This window comes from Piliocolobus tephrosceles, chromosome 2 (assembly GCF_002776525.5).
Source record: "Piliocolobus tephrosceles isolate RC106 chromosome 2, ASM277652v3, whole genome shotgun sequence".
In the NCBI taxonomy this organism is placed as follows: Eukaryota; Metazoa; Chordata; class Mammalia; order Primates; family Cercopithecidae; genus Piliocolobus; species Piliocolobus tephrosceles.
The window spans coordinates 9,951,090-9,976,847 of NC_045435.1; the positions used below are offsets into that span (position 1 = coordinate 9,951,090).

At 36.9% G+C, this 25,758-nt stretch overlaps 1 protein-coding gene across 2 annotated transcripts in view; it reads right to left on the minus strand.

Annotated features, from left to right (window-relative positions):
• The window catches only part of EPHA6 (EPH receptor A6), a 941,742-nt gene that overhangs the window by 213,085 nt on the left and 702,899 nt on the right, over window positions 1–25,758 (minus strand). For both annotated transcript variants that reach the window (XM_023216075.3, XM_023216077.2), the window contains one exon: window positions 12,279–12,464. In XM_023216075.3, coding sequence (XP_023071843.2) covers window positions 12,279–12,464 — 186 coding nt within the window. The remainder of the gene's footprint in view (window positions 1–12,278; window positions 12,465–25,758) is intronic.

The following is a 25,758-nucleotide window of genomic DNA, read 5'->3' on the forward strand; positions in this document are numbered from 1 at the left end:
AAAGATGAATTAGCTGCGGTCTTACTTTCAAGCTGATTCTGGTCTGTATAGAAAGGTAGGTACCTAAATAATTACAATATAGATAGTTAAAAGTTTAGAGGAGAAACACACCTAAAATACGATTGCTGCACAGAGGTAGGAGAAATTGCAAAAGTATCTCTATACAATGAGAAGAGCTTCTAATTTTATATAAATGTGACTGACATTAGAAAGTGTTAAAATTTAGAATTGGACTTGAAGTCCTTGAAAACTTAGATTCCTTCTTTCCTTTCCTTCCTTATTTCTTTCCTTTCTTTTCACACTTTCTCCTTTCCTTCCTTTCTTTTATTGAAATTTTCCTTCATCTATATGTACTTATTGCTTAATGTGTGTTTAGCAATATGGTAGGCACCAAAATAAATAAAATAAATTATGTCCTCAACAGATCATGGTCTCACCATCTTATTATACCCCCATCTTAATATCACACAGATTTCCCCCTCTATTATGGAGTATCTTCTTCCTGATACCATTCATTTACTGCTTGGTGACATCATCCCAAGCCCAATTAAGGCTCTCAATGCAGTCAGAGATGTTTTAATTCTTTCAGAATTGAATCAGTATCTTCCCAGTGTTTTCCTTGGTTGCTGCAATAGCCTGAACAAAGATCCTTCTCAGGTCATAGACCTTAAAAGCTATTAACTCCTTGATTCATTAGTTGGATTAAAGATTTGGTGTTTGGAGGAAGAGACACCACTTTAATATGGGGATGAATATCACAAATTTAAAAAGAGGATGTGCGGGAGCATTATCGACAATAAGCAAAATCTTGAAAGGTATGTTATTTCCACACAGTATTTCTCCATTTTGCTGGCATAGCAAATGAGGAGGGCATCTTGGAAGAGGAACTGGGTCATCCACATATTCTTATTGCCCCTGTAGTAAATTGCATGTCTGTGCTTACTGATATGCTTGAAGGCTTTGGGGTTCTCACTGTGACAGATCATAAAGGGTTTCGATTTTTAGCCTACAACATTTCCCTCAAGCAAGACTGTTATCCTGTCCTTAAAAGTCTCGAAACCTGGAATTGACTTGGCCTCCTATGGATGAAAGTCCTTTCTGGTATCTGTTTCCAGAATAGGGAGGTTTCATCCATACTGGAGATTTGCTTTGGCAAATAATTTTCCTCCACAATCAGCTTATCTAGAGTTTTCAAAAATTCTTCAGCTGCTTTTACATGAACACTCACAGACTCACCATTCACGCTCACTTTTACATATGTAATAAATAATGATTCTTGAATTTTTAAGTCCCCAGAGCAAGCAGGAAATTCAACATAGATGGGTCCAGCATTTTTTTTTTTTTTTTGAGACGGAGTCTTGCTCTATTGCCCAGGCTGGAATGCAGTGGCATGATCTTGGCTCACTGCAACCTCTGCCTCCTGAGTTCGAGCGATTCTCTTGCCTCAGCTTCCTGAGTAGCTGGGACTACAGGTGCGTACCACCATGCCCACCAGCCTTTTATTTCAACATCATAAACAAACTTTTTGCTTTGGCCAAGATCACCAGGGTGTCGAGAGGGCTACACTCCTGTGTCTGGTCTTCAATCCGGAATCATTAGAAGTTTCTTCACATCTGATATAGGCCCCTCTTTAAGTTTTGTTAGTCTTGATGCCTTCAGTGAAGCAGATCCTTTAACAGATTCTGACATATTCTTATCCTTCAAGATCATAGCTGTGGTGGAATGGGACATGCCTGACTGGTGAACAACAATTATCAACGATTTTCCAATTTTCTTGTTTTTAATGACCTATAGTGTTGTTTCCAGATCAGTCACTCAATGTGGCTTCTTCTAGGCAACATTAGCAGTGGATTTTGCACATTTAGGGGCCATGACGAACTAAACCACACAAGATTAAATAAAACAAGAGAATATGATGCAAACAAGAGGCAGTAAACACATGATGCCTGAGGACACTGCCGGCGTAAAACCATGTACTGTTTTATAGTAAACATTTTTTAATACATAGAAGGAGTGCACTCTGAAATTAATGATAAAATGTATACTTAGTAAATACATAAGCCAGTAACATAGTCATTTACTATCATTATCAAGTGTTATGTACAGTGTATAATTGTATGTGTTTGACTTTTACATAACTAGCAGTGCAGTATGTTTGTTTACGCCAGCATCATCTCCAACAAGTGAGTAATGCTTTGCACGATTTTAGGATGGTTAGGATGTCACTGGGTGATAGGAGTTTTCCAACTCCATTATAATCCAATGGCCTCACCATTGTATATGCAATCTGCCATTGACATAAAATAATTATGTGGCGCATGGTTGTGTATGTTTACATAAAAACCTGTACGTGATTGTTTATATCAGTTTTATCAATAATCACCCAAACTGGAAACATCCCAGGTGCCCTTCAACCACTGCATACAAAAACCAACTAGGGTGCTTGCGTACAAAGGAACGCTACGCAACAACAAAAACTGTGGATGAATCTCACGTGCATTCTGCTAAGAGAATGAAGCCAAATCCAAAGGCTACATGTTGCATAATTCCATTTATAGAACAATCAGAAATACAACTCTTCTGTAGAGAAGAATTCGAATTGACAAATACAGAGGGCAAGAGAGAAATAAGAAAATCAACTTTAGAATACAAAAGAAAATTATGGATGATAAAATTAGTGGACAAAAGTTTGAGGAGAAATAGGATATTTGCAAAGCCTAAATTATCCCGCCCCAAAATATGTATTTTTTACAAAAAGGGAAAAATAACGTTGTAGTGTAGTAATCTAGAAGATACTCCCTAACCAAGTGCTCTATGCTAACATCCCCATGAATAAAGCATGTGGGCATCGTGTGCCCCCTGATACAATGCACTGAGAACGGTGTATAATTTCTGTGATGTTCCTGCCCAAAATGCCTAACCATAATCTAACCACGAGAAAACAAGGCACACCCAAACTGAGGGACCCTCTACAAAATAACTGATTAGTACACGTGAAAGGTTTCGAGGTCATGAAAGACAAGGAAAGATCGAAGAATTGGCACAGATTTAAAAATACTAATGAGACGTGATAACAAAATGCAGTGTGGAATCCTGGACTGGATCCTGGAGCAGAAGAAAGGACATTACTGAAAAACCTGACAAAACCTGAATGAAAGCCTGTAGTTTAGTATTAGGTGGATGCAAAAGTCATTGCAGTTTTAATGGCAAAGCCGTGATGACTTTTGCACCAATCTAATAAATACTACTGTACTAATATCTATTTATTGGTTTTGAAAATAGTCTTATGATTAAGCAAAATGCTAAAATTATGGGGGAAACTTAGTGAAGGTTATATGGAAACTATAATATTTTTACAACTTTTTCTGTAAGACTGAAATTATACCAAAATGAAATTTGAAAAATGGCACGGTAACACATTCTGACAACAGCAGCAGAAATCACAACAAAACTAGCATTAAAATTTCATCATTGGATTAAATGAGGATCTTACCAGATTGCCATTTGTTAATTTCATGGATTTTTTCTTTACTAGAAATTTCATTAAAAGGGGGCCCTCTTAAATTTTCAGTGATGAAGACTTTTACCGGTTTTTATCCAGCCCTACATAAGACTATTAGAAACTTGCTGAAGATTTCTCAGTAATGATCGATTGCCTTATCCTGAAGCCTGGCAGGTTGGTTCTTATTCTCCTGAATTCCAGGATGCAAATTCATGCCTGTAATACGGGTTTATCTATAGCCCTTCCCAATTTGGATTTGTCACACTCTTTATCTAGAACAAATCATACCATGAATGATTTGGGAGAAATTTTTTATTTTTTGAAAGTCAGTAAGATTTCATCCTTTACACATGGCTTTATTCAATTTTATTTAGCAGTATTAACAGGAAAGATTATGTATGCATAAAAGTGCATTTATACTCTCTTTTCTTTTTGGCTCTTATAGTTTACAATGATACCTTCACACTGAGAAACTTGTTATTAGATTTTTTTTACAGCTGTTACTACACATTGCAGTGTACCCAACAATTAGCAGGATAGGTTATGGGCAGAAGAAAACCACAGAAGTAGGGAATAGGCTAGAGGTAATTCTAGGGACATGATTAGAATGAATGACCTTGAGAAAACCCAGATACTTAAATACTGGAAGGACAACCAATACATTATTCCCACATACAGAAGGAGTTTTCTTTTCTTATGACAAGAGAAGTGTGCTCTGGAAGAGAGAAAATAAGCCGGTGATTCCAATTATCCCTAGTCCTGCTTGAACAGAGTGTGATACACAGGGCCACCAGGCTATGTTATCTTGTTATTGTTACAGTCACACTTAGTTCATTTTTTTATCATTATGTATACATTATAATTCCAAATGGCAAATAGTTCGCAGTAAATGTCCTGAGAATCCATCAAGACTCTAGAAATTGCACAAGAATAATTTACTTTCTTGAACAACAGCAAAAAGTATTAAGGTTGGTAGAAGTGAGGAAGTCCAGTAAATCACCATTTATTTTTTGAACAACAGCAAAAAGTACCAAGGTTGGTAGAAGAAGAGAGAAAGTACAGAAAATCGCCATTTCTTCTCTTTCTACTGCCTCCAAGTTTTCCCTTTTTCCTTGGATTTAATCTCTTCTCATCTTCATCCTATAACTCTTTCCCTAACTAATAACAGTGCTTTTTGGGGCAGCAGTTTCTGTCATGATCTCCAGGTTCCTAAATCCTCAGTGATGTCCTGAATTTTTCTAATATTTCCTGGTCAGCTTTCTTTCACATTCTTTATGGGAACCACTCCAAACATTCACAAACATCTCAGTTCTCAGGACTGCTGTCCACCTCAGCAAATGATCTTGCTTCTCACATCATTGAAATAAAGGAAGACTGCTAACTCCAGTCTCATAAGGAAGCTGAGTGTTATAGATACGATATCTTTTTCATATTAGAGTTATTTACTTTTGTACCCATTTAGGATCAGCTTGGGACATTGTCTTCCAGCTCCTTGGAGATTTATAAAAAGAAGAGAAATCTGGGAGAAATGAGGAGCAAGTTTGGAGACACCATTGTCATTCATCATGAATGCAATCTAGCATTCAAGAAGAATGGTGAACAATGAAACCAGAGGAGGTAGACTCAGGACTTGACCCAGAAGGACAGTCACTTTGGCTTTCTTATTCACCACTGGGCACCTAATGCTTAGAAAAGTGCCCAGAACAGCAGGTTTGGTGGCTGTAATCCCAGAACCTCAGGTGGCCAAGACAGGTGGATCACTTAGGTCAGGAGTTTGAGACCAGTCTGGCCAATATGGCAAAACCCCATCTCTACTAAAAATACAATAATTAGCCAGGCATGGTGGTATGTGCTTGTTGTTCCTGCTGCTCAGGAGGCTGCAGCAGGAGAATCGCTTGAACCTGGGAGGCAGAGGTTGCAGTGAGCCCAGATCCACTCCAGTCTGGGCAACAGAAGGAGGCTATCTCAAAAAAAAAAAAAAAAAGAAGAAGAAGAAAGTGCCCAGTATGTAGTAGCTAGGCAGTTCATAAATATTACTTAGATGAATGATTAACTGACAAATGCTAAACATTTGGAATTCAAGGAATCAACACAATTTAATTTGCATTTTAACAACTTTGAATCTGGATGTAGTGAGCGCATATCTCACTCTATATCCATTGCCATCTAGCCTCCACTCCCATGATATGCTTCATGAGCTGTGCCCTCTGATTGCCCTATCTAATGGATGCTTCTCAATCCTTATCTAAGTTGGTTTCTCAGCTCGCTTTATTCTATTGACCTCTCTTACTCTTAGAAACCTGTCCTTTGCTTTTCAGGTTGCTCCTCTGTCTTTTTCATACACTTCTCTTCTTCAGTCTGCCTCTTAATGCTAGTTCTCCTTAACCTTCTGGGTAATCTCATCCTCCCTATGACTTCAACTACCAACCATCACCCATCTATTGAGTTCTCCTTATTTTGAACTTGCAGCCCACTCAAGCTCCAGGGACATTCTGGAAGTCTTTAACTAAATGTCCTAGACACCTAAAACTTAGCATGTCCAAATAAGAATTCATTATTTTCCCTCTGGATCTGTTATTTCTCCAGAATTCCCTCTCCATCTTTTTACTTATGGAAACCATTCACTTGGAAGTCATTTGAAACAGTCTCATCGTCCTCATTCCCCTTATACAATCAAGCAGTCACTAAAGTGTCTTAATTTAACCTAATAGGTCTAGAATCTATCCCTTTCTTTTTCTCTTGATTTCTTTACTCTATTTTCTCCTTATGTTTTACTTGGATTACTACCTAGCCTCCTTATATTTTGTCTGCCTCTAGTTTCTCCTTCCACTCTGTAATCCACAGTATTATTACTTTGCTCCAGTCTTTTTCTGTGCTCCTCTAATATGCCAAATTCTTTCTTAAAATAAAAGTATAGAACTAGTGGTTTCCTCTCTCTAAAATACTCTTCTATCACACCTAGCCATGGTTTGCTTCCTCCCTGCTTTCAGGTTTTTGCTCTTTACCTAAAGTTATATTTAAATATTTAGATTTCTTTTTGTCTCCTGCAGCAGACAGCTCTGTCTTTTTTCATTACTGTATTAACAGTGACTAGAGGCCAGGCGCTGTGTCTCACGTCTGTAATCCCAGCACTTTGGGAAGCTGAGGTGGGCAGATCACTTGAGGTGAGGAGTTCGAGATCAGCCTGGCCAACATAGTGAAACTCCGTTTCTACTAAAAAAACAAAAATTAGCTGGGCTTGGTGGCGTGCGCCTGTGATCCCAGCTACTTGGGAGGTTGAGGCAGGATAATCACTTGAACCTGGGAGATGGAGGCTGCAGTGAGTCAAGATCATGCCTCTGCACTCCAACCTGGGTGACAGAGTGAAACTCTGCCTCAAAAAAAAAAAAAAAGAAAAAAGAAAAAAAGATGACTAGAAAAATGGACACAAATTAATATTTGCTGAACGAATAAATTAAAAAAATATTGAATAATTATAGCCAAACAGCACATGCCACACCATATTGGGGAATAATGACATACTTATTTGTTGCTCCCAGTGGACTGGCACCAACAAATGAGCTTCTCAAGAGCACTGAGCCTTCTTTTCTCTATCACTAGTTTTAATCAGCAATAGGGCCTAATACCTGGTCATACTCAGTAAATGTTTCTTGGGTGTGAGGGGAAGAACAAAAACCAATAAACTCTTAACCTACCTTAATTAGCAGAGGACCTGAACCTCAGAGATAAAAAACCTAATGTGTATTAGTAAAATCAGACATACAGAATATTTTACGCCATACAATGTATATTACACATATCCCCACCTTGATTTTACTTACAGAAAAATTTTACCTATAACTTTTCTACTTTACAAATTATAAGTTGAAAACTTTATTGAAGATACTTTTTTCTTTGCTTGTTTCTTCCTGAACTTTTCTATTTCCTTATTGGATCATCAATATGCACCTGAAGTTATAATAAAGTTGGAGGTGGAGTGATAAGTTATCACTGGCACAAACTCACCAACATCTCATAATTCTTCTTTTAAAAACAAAATGGAGCCGGGTGCGGTGGCTCACGCCTGTAATTCCAGCACTTTGGGAGGCCGAGGCGGGCAGATCACGAGGTCAGGAGATTGAGACCATCCTGGCTAACATGGTGAAACGCCCTCTCTACTAAAAATGCAAAAAACTAGCCGGCCGCGGTGGCAGGCGCCTGTAGTCTCAGCTCTTCGGGAGGCTGAGGCAGGAGAATGGCGGGAACCTGGGAGGCGGAGCTTGCAGTGAGCCGAGATCGCGCCACTCACTCCAGCCTGGGCGACAGCGCGAGACTCCGTATCAAAACAAAACAAAACAAAACCAAAAAAAAAAAAAAAAAAAAAGGAAAAGGAATAACAAAATATTAAAGGTAGATGTGGCCTTTATTGTCTTCTAGCCTAATTTGCACTTTTCAATTTTTTGTGTGTGTGGTGATGAAAATTAAGGCCCAAAGTGGTTATGTGACTGGCCCAAATATGAGCAGGTAGAACAGCAGATGTCATAGCTAATACAGTAATACAGTAGTAGAAATTTTGGGGAATGTCTATTACTTAACAAGCAGAACAAAATTCTGGAACCAGAGAAGCAGTTTTTGTGCAAGTACTAAAATGTATTTGGCTGGCTTGAATCTGCTCTCTTACCCAGATCCCATGTTGACCCACTATGCCTCTCCAGAAGGAACCCACAATATTCCCGAGTATTTAAAGGGGGTTTTGAGCAAGAGCAGCACTTTCTATTATAACTTCAATACTGTCCCATGGAATATTTAGGGAATATTTTTATGAAATGAAATTATGTTTGGGAATTTGTTTGCTACCCTGATTGGTTTCTATTGCTCTTTACTGGATTTAGAGTTTATTTTAGATACAGTTGGCATATCTAAATTTAGTTGTTGCTCTCTAATCTGGGAGGTAGGCACTTCATTTCTTCTCTTTTTGGTTCTTCCATCATCATAAATTCAAACTGCAGGGCCCAGTATTCTGAAGTGTGGTTACTGCACAGTATTTCTTCATCATCAAACCACAATTCTTGTCTTTTTATAGAACCATAGCTCTTTCTCTGTTGGTTATATAGTTAATGACACTGATGCATATGTTATCTGTTACAAATTGCTATTATCGGTGCTACTAATGGCTACAAGACTGTTCTCTAACTTATGGCTTCTATTTGCTTCTTGGAGAAAAAGTATGTACTAAGCATACGGTTATATGTCAATTAATCTCTTTTTATATCACTTGTATCTTAACAGGTTAATGAAATTGTGATGCATATCAAATAAATAGGTTCAACTCTTATCTGACACACTTTTTGTATAATACAGCTTTTAATCATTTAATTTTCAAGTTTAAAATAACGCTCAAATATGAAAGAGAGCCAAAGTTTTCTCAAGAACTTTATAACACTTATCTCTCAGAGATAAATCCTATATGAGATAAAAAATTGCATATAAAGAATTTATAAAAGAATCTGATGAAGATTTTGATCTAGATTTTGAGTTACTTTCAACTGAGAGTCTATAAATTTATTTCTCAGAATCCCAGGATACTCTACAAATATGCCCTTATAAGCCTATACTGCATCTTTATCTTCATCAGTATTATCTTTTATGCAACGGGTAGTCCTTTGGGAGCATTAATTGCTAGCTATCTCTTAGCTACTTAAGGGTAATCTTGGAACAATTACCATGAATTTATGGGAATGAGGCACTCATTTATTTATTGGCTTTCTTCTAACAGTCCCATAGCACTTGAATCCAGATGATAACAATATTAACCTGCCCATTTATCTTTATGAGGATTATTCCTTTCTCCATCTCTACCACCCACCTTGGTAGCTCCACACCACCCTCTATGGGGCTCACTCTAACAAATTAATGCTATAATGGTGATTGCCACTCAACAGTATACTGAATCTATCCTTTCTCAATCAGTTTTCCTATAATAGAGATGAGATTTTTATTTTATTTTATTTTATTTAAGAAATGGAACGAAAACCTTGACTTGTAGATCATATAAATGTGGCTAAGTGGAGGTCGCTGGTCTCATTTCTAGATGAGATTCTTAGAGTTGTACAGAAATCTTTTGTTGGTTGTTTGGATACTTATGTGAAATAAACTATTTCAAACTGGCAGGCAAGTACCACAGAATATCTTATCAAACATATTTAGTTGATGTAGGATAAATGATTCCCACTATTTCACAGGGATATACATCTTTTTATCCTTTTCGTGTGTGTGTGTGTGTGTGTGTGATTGAGAAAGGATAGATGTGTAATTCACATATAAGAATATGTGAATAAAGCACATAGGAATACAGGAAAAAGGCATAGTTTGATTTATTAAAGTCAGAAAATAAAGATATGACACTTTTAAAACCTTTTAATTTATAGTTGGACACACATTTCCAGATGTTTCATGCATAAACACACATCAGAGGACTTCAACATCATGCTTAAATTGTGATTTAAAATGCTCTGCAAAGGTTCATAACCCAACTTTAAAATTATGTTTTGCCTGCCAGAGATACATAATACAGAAGGAATAACTTAAAAATGTTCAATTTAAATAAATAACAAGGAAGTCAGAAAATATTAAAAAAATAATTAACATCTATTTCTTTTCTCTGTCTCTCTGTTTCTGTCTTTTAGGTCATAATCTTTACCAGGTATTATGGCATAGCTGGCTCTTTCCAAATTTTATATTTTAGGGGCAATTAACATCACTCTACCCCAATATTTTTTTTCCTATTTTGAAAGGCAGAATTATGTTATTTAATTCGAATTGTTATTTATTTAATGTTGTTCAATTCAAATAAGATAATTAAAGTATAAAACCCATTCAAAGGGATATAGCAAAAGCAAAAAAAAAAAAAAAAAAAGGTGAGTTTTAAAGTGAGACAGACTTCATTTTGAACACCAGTCATGCCACATATTGTAGGTTAAAGGTCCTTATGTGGGTTAGTTAACCTGCCTGGGACTTCGTTTCTCAACCCTAAAATGTAGATAATGATATCCGGGTTGCTGTGAGAATGAAATGGTAACATATATGTATAAAGTGCTAGCACATATAGTCCCAATAAAGAATGTCATTTAATGTGGTTTACAATGATGCACAAAGGGTGCTAAATGTATTACACATTGACAAATTTAATTCTTACAGCATTCCTATCCCATTTTACAGATATGGAAGTAAAGGATAGAGATGTTAAATAATTTACCCATAGCTGCATAATTCTTAAGTGGCAGGAGCAGACTTCTAACTGGGGTCCATCTGTTTGGTTATCTATTGCTGTGCAACAAACCATCTGAAACTCAGTGGTTTAAAACAACCACCATTTAATCATCTTTTCTGATTTATGGGTTGATGGGACGGAGGTGCATGATTCCTTTCCTGCACAAGATGTTGACCACAGCTACAGCTATCTAATAGCAGTGGTGGTGGAGGTGTAACACCTGAGATGGTTCACTCACAAGGCTGCATTCAGTGCTGACATTCTGCTTGGAGTTCAGATGTGGATATCGGCTGGATCACCTCAGTTCTCTTCTTTGCAGTACTGCATGTGGCCTCATCTTATGGATTGCCTTCAGTAGGCAGAGAGACTGGGTTCCAGGAAACAGTGTTGCAAGAGGACAAGCTCCGACATACAGACATATAAGATGTCTTCACTTTCATCACACTTGCTAATGTCGCATTGGCCAAGGATTTTTACATAGAAAAGCCCAGAATCAATGTGGGAAAAAACTATACAACGACGTGAACACTGAAAGGCCCCATGAAGGCCACTAAAGTCATAGTCCGCTGCAACATCTGTCATCAGAAGCATTCTTTTCTGGCTTCCAAACTTTTGTAGCTGTCCTTAATGTATTCATTTTGGGCAGCATGTTGGACAACGCCTTGTGAGAAGGACTTAGGAGTTTCAGACACAAAGTCATTTACATCTCTTTTGGAAGCTTTTATGCTTTTCTGCTTCCAAATATGACATAAAGTTTCAATTTTATTTAAATGATTTTAAAATAAATGTTAGTTTTATGAAAGAAAAATGCCTCTCTCAAGGATTGGAGTTATTTTTAAAAGGCCAAATCTGTATTGGATTTTATATGTTATAATTCTTAGTGAATAAAGTAATGAGAAATATTGTCATATTTTATGCCCTATCATTATGTAAATGAAAGTGAATATATAGCAATCTATTTCTTAGAGTATATTGCTAATTTTGGATTTTTAAAAACATTTCCTTTCAAAGGAATAAACTTTGTTCCGTTATTTCTGTGAAAGAAGAATTTTTACGTGAGGAATTGTAAACTTTTTTCATTTTATATAAATTATAATAATTGACTTCTAATGCCATTTATATAGGTTCCATGCAGAATTTTTGTTTATAAGTTTTACTCCAGGTAAAGCATTTTATATTTGTATGTGACATTTATTTCTAAACAGAAATATTTTACCTTAATGACCCAAAACACTGAAAGTGTTTGTTCTGTTAATCATAATAAATAATAATAACCCTTTACTCTTGATTCATTACTTCAAGTTATGTTAGCAATGATTTTCAGGTAATACCATGTCATAGCTATTTGGTGACCAATGCAAACTCTGATAATGTCACAGCCTAGCATCAAGACTCTGAGGCGGTGATGATATCTGAACTAAGTTATTCCTTTAATGACTGTGGTATTATTATTATTAAGATTTTTCCTTTTCTTAAATAAACTGAGATAGGTGTTGAAAGAAGTAATGAAGAAACTCAGTTACTTACTTTTTGTCACAACACCTTCTAGACGAATGATATTTGGATGGTCAAACTGGCCCATGATACTAGCTTCTCTTAGAAAATCTCTTCTTTGCCGATCCATGTGGCCACCTTTCAAAGTTTTAATGGCAACTGGGATCTCTCTTTTCCCTGGTGTCTTCAAACGCCCACTACAGACTTCTCCAAATTCACCTTAAAATATGAACAAAAGCAGTTATTTGATTAAACCGAACACTTACATTTCAGAGTCAAACTGTCATACAGTGACATCCTTTTTTCACATAATGACTCTTAAGTATGTTATTTTCACATAAACATTTCTTTCTTAAAAAGTAAGTTTATAAGGATAATATGCATGATCAGCAACACTTCCAATGAATAATGGAATGCATTTTCATATGCTATATCACAGGAAATACTATTGATAGATATCCCTGATCTGCTGAGAAATTATGACTAGCAGAATGGGTAATGCTAATATAATTCTATAGAAACGCAATCACAGCATAATGTCTCCTGTTCCTGTTCTCAATGCTGATATATGACCCAAATGTTTACTCTATTCAGGGAATCCATCAGGCATGTATAATTAATTTGATCCCCTAGGTCACATGACTGGGCGTCATTGACAGTTACAAATTAATGTTAGGGTCAATCGATGTATGAACATAATGAAAAAACCCACACTGAACTCTACCATAGTAAGTGATTAGACAGGCTAAATTACAAGCCACATGGATGGAAATGCAGATAAAGAAGATGAGATGTGTTTCAGCATTGTCTCCGTTGGGTAATTAAACAATAACCAAATATTTAGCAAGCATTTATTATATCTATATTCAGTGCTAGAATGTTGTGAGTTTCAAAGAAGTATAAGACTTGGTCTCTGCTCTCAGGTGCTTATCATCTGGTAGGAGAATTTAGATGAACATATATGAAACACTTAAGAACTTAATAAATTCCTGTAAATGCTATAATTGTTAATTAAGAACAGTGGGGACTGGAAGACTTCCTGGAGGGGATGGAACTTACACTAGACCTTGAGAGATGAGCAGGATTTAGATATTTGAGAGAAGCAGGGACATTCAAGACAGGGTGCGTAAAGCAGGGAAGGGAAGTGAAGAAAAACATTCTAAGTTCCAGAAACAGTTGAGAGAATGACATGGACACAAGGCAGCAAGGAGACAGGATGGGTTATTGTGGAAAAAAGGTAATGGGTTTTCTCAGTGCAATGCAATACATTCCACAAGCTTTGAAATTCTAGACTTTTAATTTTTCTAGAGCTGATTACCTGCATTTCCTTAAAAACATGATGATTGATTTCCAATTTATTAATATATAAAGTGAGAATAATAAAATCTTTCATAATTCTATAACCTCTCATTCCCATAAGGATAGTGGGAAGATCAAAAGTGACAATTTATGTCAAAGTGCTTACAAACGGTAAAGTACTATTCACACAGTGTTTTAAGTTATCAAAATCTTTGGAAGGATGAAAGGAATTAAAATTAAAATATCTTCAGTTGGTCTATTAGCAGTTACGGCCAACTTTAAGACACAATATATGTTTAAACATAGAGTATTGAACTAGATTTTGCAGTATAATAGATTTCAATTATCCTTTCTTTTGACAATTTATCACAGTCAACTAAATGCTGACTATGCATGAATATTAACTACCTTTTGGTGTAGGTACTAAAATTTTTTAGGTAAAATAAATAACTAGGAGGGAAAAAAGGCATAACTTTGCTTCCAAAAAATTATATGTACACATGTTCATTAGAAATAGAAAGCAGTCTAACAAGATAATTTATTCTGTGTATGTTAAACAAACAAGCAAAGAAGCAAACAAACAAAAACTACTGACAATTCAGTGCATATGATATTGGGGTTTTATAAATCTTGTATACATTTGGCAACAAACACACAAATAATCTTTTTTTTTTTTTTTTTCTTAATGATGCTCTCAACCTGTTGGAGGATGAATTTCCTTACTTCACCGTAAAAAAAGAAGTTGTAGTTTTTCAGTTCTGCTTGTAATAATGCAGTGATTTAGGTAATACCATGTCAAAGCTGTTTGGTGACCAGTGCAAACTCTGATAATGTCACAGACTAGAATCAAGACTCTGAGGGGTGATTATCAGAAGATGGTATCTGCACTAAGTTATTCCTTTAATGGCTGTTGTATTACTATTATTAAGATTTTTCCTTTTCTTAAACAACTAAAGTAGGTTTGTATAAGTAAAACATTTTCTCTTATGCATAAAAGTGCCAATTGATAGGAACAGTCAACGTATTTCTATTGAGACCCTGAACCTTAAGAGAAGAAGTGGGTATGTGTGTCTACACTAATGTCCAATATATCCAGGCCTATTCATATACTTGAAATTCATCCTCAGATCACTCTGGTTTGTTCTAATGAATATCCAGAACAAAACAAGTATTTATTTTTTCCTTATTTTTTCTTTTATTTTGTCTTAGTAAATCTGATAGTATGTATAAAAATTCAGCAATATTTTAAAACCCCTCACCCACCATGAGCCCATAATCCATGTTATTTTTCTGTTCACATTTCATAGAAACTCAAATAAACTTCTGGATATCATGAAAAGAATGAAAACTCTGTTGGTATTTTATCAAGACAGACAAAGTGGTAATTTTCTTTGGTTTTCTGTTGTCTGAAATTCATGTATCTTATTAACACCAGGCAGGTGTTTTCTTCATGTCAAGCTTTGCATGATCAAGCTGTTATCACACTTATTTCAGTGGTACTAAATACGGTTGCCTCAATTAAAGATCTGAGACTCTTAGTGTATTCTTTAGGCAAAGTCCAAAAAGCTCAGTAACAGAATGTATTAAAACTGTTATCTACAGTAAGCTTGAATGAATCAGACATATCAGGCAGACAGGAAAAAAAATATTTTAAATTAAATGCGTAGTTTCAGATTTTGCTAAAAACTGATTTATTATGTGATTGACGTTGTAACAAGAGGAGAGGCCCTGTGTAGAACCACAAGTGATAGAAATTATTCCTCAATAAGATCTGTGAACATTTACATATACTGGTTAGTACATAATTAACTCATCAACTATCGAAATATGGTATTAATTACCTTTTATTTTTTGTCTTTTCCGATACACAGTTGTAATCATCATTACAAAGCTAGGTCTTACATAGTGTTATCGTGTGCCAAGTCTAAGAAATTACTACATATTTTATTCTTCCCAATAAACCTTTGAGGTAGGTACTAGTATTAGCCCAATTTGTTGGTGAGAAAATTGAGGCACGTAAGGTAAGTAACGTACCCAACAGGGATACAACTAGAAAGTGGTAGTGTTGTCATTTGAACCTAGGCTGTCTGGCTTCAGAGTCCATGCTTGTAACCATTATTCTCTGAGCTGTTTATCATCGTCAATATTTTCCTGTGTTGGTATGTTAAATTCCCAATTGGTAGCAATGGTGTCTTCAACCCAACTATTGCAATAGTGTTCAAATGCATGAACTGGATATGAACAGATGGTTGGAATGATAAAAATCGTATCATAGGAATGCTTCATTATTGAATGCAAATGCAGACCCTGCTCAAATATATTTTAGATGGTCTAGAAAAGTCACTACAGTCTAGTTTCCAGAGAAAAAACAAAATTATATTTAGGGTAATTGATCTTCTGCTACTGACACCACATTCACTCGGTAGCAACCTCATCTATCTCCCTGGATGTTGGTAAAACATTCCTGGACAAGCAATTTTGTTGTATGTTAAACAGGGCCATATTAAAGTATCAATTAGTATTGGGTTTTTCATATAAGGTCTATATAATTGAACTAAATCTGTGAGGGAAGGGTACAGGCAGCGAGGGACAATCTGTCTGGGAGGACCACTGTATCAGGATCACTTCGAGGCTTTCCAAAAGTTTACTTCCCATGTTCTGAGATTCTGATACTTCCCCCATATCCAACCCCTAGAGAGCACTGAAGCAAAGAGCCATGCTCCCGATGGTTTTTCTCACATCCCTTGGGTGTGATGAAATGTTTCTTTGCTCATACTTGCTGTTTCCCTCAGACAGGAATGCTCTCCCACAGGTTATCTCCCTTCCCCTCCTGTCTCTACTCTCCTGAGTTCTTCTCTGTGTAGATGACTCCTTATTAGTGGTAAAGGCTGAGCTTTGATATCCCTCTTTCAGAAAACTTTCCTTGACCAACCCATCTAATTTAGCCTCTCAGCACCAGCAGGCCCTTTTAACTGTAAAAAGAAAAAAAAAAAGAAAAAAAAAAAAAATAGCAGCCTCTGAGATTTGGAAGTTGGCCCAGCTCTCAGAGCTATGCCATTTTATTCCCCTACTGGAAATAATACCAATCTCAGGCTACTTTGAGACCATGATAAAATGAGACAAAGTAGGGTCACTTAATAATTTTGTCTAAGTACAGACAAAGGCAAAGTCATTATGCCACGCAAAAATACGAGGAATCCTGTCTCTTGTTGAAAATAAGCGCAACTTTTAAGAAACCAATTAGAGCTTTACTTTCATATCTTTCTTTCCCTTCCTGTAGCTAAGATTCATTCATATACTATGGTGCAAGTCCTAAGATTAAGGCCCAATATTATTGGCTTCTGTCATAGCTGAGGGCATCTGAAAGGGGTATAAATAGCCTTACAGTAAATATTCTTCCCTACTCTGCTCCTGCAAATAAGGTTTCCTAGCTAAAGAACCTGCCTTATCAAATAGATCAGGTCAAGTTCTTCCTGCTACTGAGAAGTTTCAGTTCCATGCCAGCCTGTGGAGTTATTCAAACAAACCAATCACATCCTCCTGAGTACCAATGAGTACTCTACCCTCTTGATATTACCAAACCTGCATCCCATACCCATGGTTGTTCACTTTTTTCCCCGAATGCAGCCCCTATGTGGTCCTGCATGGTGTGTGGTGTCTCCCTCCTCTGGGCTGTAAGTGTATCTGATTAATAAATATGCATCAATCTCATATGTCCAATGTAGGGTCTGTGTGTTTGACTGTCTCCACAGATATCTCTTGAGGTATGAAATCCTTCCCTCACAAACAGGGTAAATAGGATTAAAACAGGTATCTGGGGGATGAGATAAGATGGCAGAATAGGTGGTCACCCGCTTGTATTACCCCACACAAAAAAACATAATTCTGCACCCATTCATGACCAAAAATTTATTGTGGGAGCCCTTGGATTGGGGTATGAGGTTGTGAAACCCCAGCGGAGTCCAAGATCTAGGATTGTTGTTTTCAGGGTACAGACCTGCACCTAGGTGGCCGACCCAGCAATTGTGGACCCAGCTTCAGACCCATAAATAACCCCATTTTCCAAAGGGCTTAGTTACAGCCCCGTTTGTCCTCGAGCCTGCTTCCAAAAGCATCCACCAAAGGGCTAGGAGGAATCATGCTCATTAGTGCTTCACAGATAGACCCATCTGCTTGTTGTCCGTGAACCCAAAAGCTATCCTGTAACTTGGCTCCAACCCCCTTTACTTGTAATTCTAGCCTAGTGCTTCTCACACAGGGACCTAGAGGGAGACTCACGCATCTATACCACCAGGACAGGCTTGCAGCCTCTGTCCCACAGCAGATCACGAAGGGGCGCTATCTCAGCTCTCGCCCCTCTCTGCCATAGCCTGGGAGTAATTCCATCCATAATAAGAACTGCTGGTAGACTCATCCATCTGTGCCACTAAAGATTGTCAGCCTCCATCCCACAGCAGGTCCTGAAGGGGCCCTGAATCTTGATTCTAGCCGCTCTTAACTGCTGCCTGGGAACAATCTCAGTGGCACAGGGTGACATTGAGAACTGAAAAGCTCATCAGTGCTAATGGTCTTGACAACCTCCATCCCATAACAGATCCTGAAGGGACCCTTTCTAGGCACCAGACCTGTCACAGCCCTGAAGTTATTCCAACATTCAAGGAACTGCTAGAGATGCTCTTAAACAGGCTTACTGGCCTTCATCCCATAAGGGACCCTAACTGGTCCCTGAATCTCAGCTCTAGCCCCTCTCAGATGCAGTGTATGAGCAATCCTGACCACACAGGGATCTGCTGGGGTTCTGACCCCCACTGCCACTGGGTCAGGCTTGCCAACATCAGTTCCATAGCAGATTTAAAAATAGCCCTGAAGATTAGTTTCAGTCCCTCCCAGCTATGGTCTTGAAGCAATTCTGTCCAGCTGGAATCCCACCAGGAGACATGCCTGACAGGCTTTGCCAACCCCTGTTCCACAGTGAATCCTCAAATGGCACTGGATTTAGGTCCAGACCCCTTTTGTCTTCAGACTGAGAGAAGCTTGGCCTGCTTGGGCACTCACAAGAAGGCATGTCCCACAGTGCCCATTCAGGCTGAATCCCTCACCTCTGTCCCATTGTGGATCTTTACATGGCCCTATAAATTGGCCCCCACCTTTTTAAACTGCAGTCTGAAAGCAGGCTTGCTCACCCAGGAAACCACTGTATACATACCTATTCATGACCCCAGAGACAGAGCTAAAGATGTCAGCCTTGGTTTTATATCCTGAAACAATCTTGTGTCTCAATTTAAGCCCATCTCAGCCAACCTGTACAGTATGGCCAGGTCAGGTACTAATTTAGTTATCCAACAGGAGTCCTCCCAGAGACCCAGGGGAAGCCATATCCATCATTGCACATGGTAAAAGACCTGCAATATGTGAATCCTGAAGTAGACCTTCATCATCCGGGAGCCAGAACCAAAGATCAAGATCCTGGAGACAGTCCAATCTGCCGAGAAACCAGATGGGACCCACACCAACTAAAGCCTCTGGTAACAACCCTGCCAACTGCAGTTTCCCCTGTAGACCCAGTATCAGGCACAAGACCTGCATCCAATGCCACTCAATCATGAGCCCAGAGGTAATCTCATCAGCCTGCAGACCTATTAGGAGAAAATTTTAATTCGTCAAATCTGTTCTATAAAGAGTGAAAGAGGAGTTAGCTCCTTCAAATGCAGACAGAAATGCAAACCTACGTGAATAACAAAGAATGAAGCAAACATGACACCATCAAAATAACTAAAGTTTTACTAACCAACCCCATCAAAATAGAGATGTACGAATTACTGGAAAAAGGATTCAAAATGCTCATCTTAAAGAAACTCAAAGAAATTCAATACAGACAGACATCTAAAAGAAATAAGGAAAACAATGAATGAGTGAAATAGAAGTTTGATAAAAAATAGAAACGCAGAAAAGAACCAAACAGAAATCCTAGTGCTGAAGGATACGATGGCAGAACCGAAAAACTCAACAGTTTGAATAGCTGATGCAATCATGCAAAAAATTAGAAATTGTGAATCTGAAGAACGATTATTTGAAATTAGCTAATTAGAGGAATTAAAAAAAGATCAAAAATGAGTGAAGAAAGTGTAGGGACATATGAGGCACCATCAAACATACAAATATAAAATTTATGAGACTATCCAAAGGAGAAGAGAGACAAAAAGATAGAAAGCTTATTTAAAGAAATACCGTTTGAAAAAATCCCAAATCTTGGAAGGGATATGAACATACAGATTTAGGAGCCTCAAAGGACCCCAAGAAAGATAAACTCAGTAGAGATAAACTCAATATTCTTGCTGCCTTAAAGCTTCTTTGTTTCTGACTTTAACATTATAACCAAATGATTAAAGTCAAAAACAAAGAAGCTTTATGGCAGCAAAAGAGAAGAAATTTATCACATAAAAAGGATCTCCCATAGGACTATACATGACTTCTCAACAGAAACCTTGCAAGCAGGAGGGAGTGGCATGACATTTTGAAAGCACTAAAAAATAAGTGAACAAAACATACTACACCCAGCAACACAGTCCTTCAGAAATGAAAACTGAGATCAAGACATTCTAAGACAAACAAAAGCTGAGGAAATCCATCATCATGGGACTGGCCTTACAAGAAATGCTTAAGGGAATTCTTTGAGTTGAAATAAAAGGAAAGTAAGTAAAATATAAAAGCATATGAAAGTATAAAGCTTACTAGTAAAGGTAAATATATACTCAAATTGACAATATACCAAAACTGCAAAGGTGCTATGTAAATCACTCATTAGTATAATAGTTAAAAGACAAATGTATTTAAACAATTATAGCTATAAATGACAGGTTAGCATACAAAATATAAATAGATAAAAAGTTATAAAGTATTGCATCAATAGCATAAAATGTGTGAGGGAGTAGAAATATAAGCATAGAGTCTTTGTATGCAATTGTAGTTAAAGTACTTTCAGCTTAAATTAGAATACTTTAAGATGTTTTATGTAAGCCTCATGATAACTATAAGGAAAAATCTCTGGCAGATACACAAAATATGAAGAGAAAGGAATCAAAGCATATTACTACAAAAATACACAAATCACAAAGAAAGACTAAGATTGGAAGACACAAAATAACTACAAAACAGTCAGTAAAAAATTAACAAAATGCCTATAGTAAGCCCATATCTATCCATAATAATTTTAAATGCAAAGAGATTATATTCTACAGTTAAAGGAGTGTACAAATAGATTTAAAAACAAGATCTAACAATATTTTGCCTCCAAAAATCTTATTTTAGCTTTAGGGACACACACAGACTAACAGCAAAGCTATGGAATGAGAGGCAGTGGTAACCAATAGAGCATGGGAATGATTATGCCTGTATTAGTTGAGATCAATACATAGTGGGAGTGATTATGCTTATATAATTGTTATATTAGAATGACCTCCTTTTCGTCAAAATTGGGAAAAAGAGAAAAAGCAGGTCATTATGTAGTAACAAAGGGGTCAGTTCATTAAAAAGATAAGCATTTAAAATATATATGCATCTAACATTGGAGCACCTAAATGTATAAAACAAACATTAATAAATCTGAAGAGATAGACTATAATACAGTAATAATATGAGACTTAAATACTGCACTTTCAACAATGGATAGTTCATTTAGACAAGAAATCAGTAGAGAAAGAACAGACTTCACAACCCTTTACCCCAAATGTACCTAACAGTTATATACAGAATGTTTCATCCAACAGCACCATTATACTCATTTTTCTCAAGTGCACACAGAACATTCTGCAGGATAGATGATAGGCCACAAAATAAGTCTTAATAAATTTAAGAAGGCTGAAATCATATCAAGTATTTTTTTCTGACCATATGGAATTAAAATAGAAATTAATAAAGGAGAAATTCTGGAAAATTCACAAATATATGGAGATTAAACATTACACTCTTGTACAACCAATGGATCAAGGAAGAAATTAAAAATGAAAGTTAAAAATATCCTCGGACAAGTAAAAATGAAAATAAAAATGCAATATACTAAACTTATGGGATGCACCAAAGGCAGTTCTAAAAGGCAAGTTTATAGCAATAAATACCTGCATTACAAAAGAGAAAAGTTCTTAAGTAACTTAATGTTATCTCAAGAAACTAGAAAAGGAAGAACAAACGAAGCATGAAGTTAGCAGAAGGAAGGAAATAATACAGATCAGAATAGAAGTAAATAAAATAGAGACTAGAAAGAACAGAAAAGACCAACTAAGTAAGTTTTCTTTTGAAAAGATAAGGAAAATTTACAAACCCTTTGCCAGACCAGACCAACTAAGAAAAAAAAGAGATAAGACTCAAATAAATCACAAATGAAAGAGGAGATATTCCAACAGATACCACAGAAACACAAAGGATCATAAGTGAATACTATGAACAACTTTATGCTCATAAATTGGATAATTTAGAAGAAATTGACAAATTCCTAGAAACATGGACTCTACCAGGACAAAGTTAAGAAAAATAAAAGAAAATTTGAACAGACAAAGAATAAAACTGAATCAATACTAAAAAATCTCCCATCAAAGAAAAGCCCAGTCTTCATTACTTCACAGCAGAATTTGATCTAATATTTAAATAACAAATAAATACCAATGTTTTTAAAAATCTCACCCAAGGCCAGCATTACCCTGATACTGAAGTCAGGCAATAACAATATAAGAAAACAAAACTACAAGCCTATATCTTTGATGGAGGTAGATGCAAAAACACTCGACAAAATACTAGCAAATCAGATTCAACAGCACACAAAAATAGTCAGTCACCATGGTCAAGTGGAATTTCTCCCTGGGATGAAAAGGTGGTTCAACTTACCAAAATGAATAAATGTGACACATCATATTAACTGAATAAAGAAACAGAAACCATCATCATCTCAATAGATACAGAAAAAGCATTTGACAAAATTCAGCATCCTTTCCACTACAAAAACGTTTGATCTTGGAGCAATAATTAACACTTCCCAAACGGGCATGGTGGCTCCTACCTGTAATCCTAGTTAATTGAGAGGCTGACGCAGGAGGATCACTTGAGGAAAGGATGTTGAGACCAGCCTGAGCAACATAGTAAGACCATCTTAAAAACAAAAAAATATCTGGGTGTAGTGGCAAATGTAGCCCCAGCTACTCAGAAGGCTGAGGTGGGAGGATTGCTTGAGCCCAGGAGCTTGAGGCTGCAGTGAGCTATGACCATGTCACTGCACTCCAGACCAGGAGACAGAGCAAAACTTTGTCTTTTTTTTTTTTTTTTTAAAAAAAAAAAAGAGGCTCCTCAGAAGACAGTTTGGTAGTCACGATGTATCCTACACTTTCTCAGATCATATTGACCATCTCAGCTTTCAATCCCTTGTATCCAGTGGCATGAGACATAAACTCACATCACTCAATCCTCTGAAGTTGGGTGCACTGTCATGACCCATGGGGAAACATAAGTACAAGCCTACCCAACCTAACTCTGCCACCACAGGGCCAGAGCTTGCCAGCTAGAAGCCTGAATATTGGTTTGGCTATGTCTCCATTGAAATCTCATTTTGAACTGTAGTTCCCATAATCCCCATGTGTCGTGGGAGGGACCCAGTGGGAGGTAATTGAATCATGGGGGTGGTTTCCCCCATGCTGTTCTCATGATAGTGAGTAAGTTCTCATGAGATCTGATGGTTTTATAAGAGGCTTACCTTTTGGCTTAGTTCTCATTATTCTCTGTCCTGCTGCCTTGCGAAGAAGGACATATTTACTTCCTCTTCCACCATAATTGTAAGTTCCCTGAGGCCTCCCCAGTCATGCCGAACTGTGAGTCAATTAAACCACTTTCCTTTATAAATTGCCCAGTCTCAGGTATGTCTTTATTAGCAGCATGATAACGAACTAATACAAGCGGCTTTTATATAAGATGCACAGATATAAATGTAAAAGACAAAGAAACACGAAAAAGCAAAGAAATATGACACCTCCAAAGGAACACAATAATTCCCTAGCAACGAATTCCAACAAAAAAGAAATTTGTAAAATCAGAGAAAAATAATGATATTAAAGAAGCTCAATGAGACACAATAGAACACAGGGCTGACTCTCTTTTCGAACTCAGCCTGCCTGCACCCAGGTGAAATAAACAGCCATGTTGCTCACACAAAGCCTGTTTGGTGGTCTCTTCACACGGACGTGCATGACATTTTGGTGCAGTGACTCGGATCAGGGGACCTCCCTTGGGAGATCAGTTCCCTGTCCTCCTGCTCATTGCTCCATGAGAAATATCCACCTATGACCTCTGGTCCTCAGATCAACCAGCCCAAGGAACATCTCACCAATTTTAAATCGGTGTCAGGCCTCTGAGCCCAAGCTAAGCCATCATATCCCCAGTGGCCTGTACATATACATCCAGATGGCCTGAAGCAACTGAAGATCCACAGAAGTGAAAACAGCTTAACTGATGACATTCCACCATTGTGATTTGTTTCTAATCCACCCTAACTGATCAATGTACTTTGTAAACTCCCCCACCCGTAAGAAGTTTCTTTGTAATTCTCCCCACCGTTGAGAATGTACTTTGTGAGATCCACCCCCTGACCCTAAAACACTGCTCTTAACTCCACCACCTATCCCAAAACCTGTAAGAACTAATGATAATCCCACCCCCTATCCCAAAACCTGTAAGAACTAATGATAATCCCACCCCCCATGCTGACTCTCTTTGGACTCAGCCTGCCCGCACCCAGGTGAAATAAACAGCCATGTTGCTCACACACACACACACACAAAATAGAACACACATAAGTAATATAAAGAAATCAGAAAAGCAATTCAGGATATGAAAAAGAAATTTACCGAAGAGATAGATATTATAAAAAGAACCAAGCAGAAATCCTGGAAGTAAAAAAAATCATTGAATGAAATAAAAAGATACAGTCAAAAGGTTCAAGAATAGACTAGATCAAGAAGAAGAATTTTAGAACTTGAATATAGGTCTTTTGACAAAAACCAGTCTGACAAAAATAAAGATAAAATAATAAAAAAGAATAAACAAAGTCTATGTGACACATGGGACACCATACAGTGACCAAATATTCAAATTTTTCAATGTTTCAGAAGGTGAAGACAATATTGAAGGGAGAGAAAACTATGCAAAGAAATAATAACCTAACTTCCACAAGTTTAGCAAGAGATTTTAGACATCCAGACATGGGAGTCTTATAGATCCCCAAATTGATGTAATGGAAAGGGTCTTCTCCAAGGCACATTATAGTAAAACTGTCAAAAGTCAAAGCAAAGAAGAAATTCTGGAAACAGCAAGAGAAAAGTGTCTAGTCACTTAGAAGGGAAATCCCATCATACTAACAGCAGATTTCCAGCAGAAGCCTTACAGGCCAGAATAAAATAGGATTATATATTCAAAGTTCTGAAACATAAAACTAGCATCCAAAAATACTATAACTAGCAAAGTTATCCTTCATAAATGAAGGAGAAATACATTGTTTTCTCAAAGAAAGAAAAGCAGAGAGAATTAATTACTATTACACTGGCCCTAGAAGCAATACTTAAGAAAGGTCTACACGTGGAAACAAAAGGATGATACCTACCATCAGAAAAACACATGAACATATAAAACCCACTGATAGAAGAGAAAGGTCTCAATTATTACCACTACAGAAAACCACCAAATCACAATGCTAAAATAACAAGAGCAAAAGAAAAAAGCAAATGATATACAAAACAACCAGGAATCAGTGAATAAAGTGACAAGAATAAACTCTCATACTTCAATAATAACTTTGAATGTAAACAAATTAAACTTTCCACTTAAATGATACAGACTGCCTTAATGGATAAAAAAACATGACCCAACTAGAAGCTACCCACAAGAAGCCTATCTCATCTGTAAGGACACATATAGTCTGAAAGTAAAGGCACAGAAAAAGATATTCTATGCAAATGGAAACCAAAAGTGAGTAGGAGCGTTTGCACTTAGATAAAATAGAATTTAAGTCAAGAACAGTAAAAAGAGAAAAGAAAGTCATTTTATAATGATACATGGATCAGTACAGCAAGAAGATATAACAATTCTATACATGTATGCATCCAACACTATAACACTCAGATACATGAAGCAAATATTATTAGATTTGAAGAAAGAGATTGACTCCAATTCAATAATAACT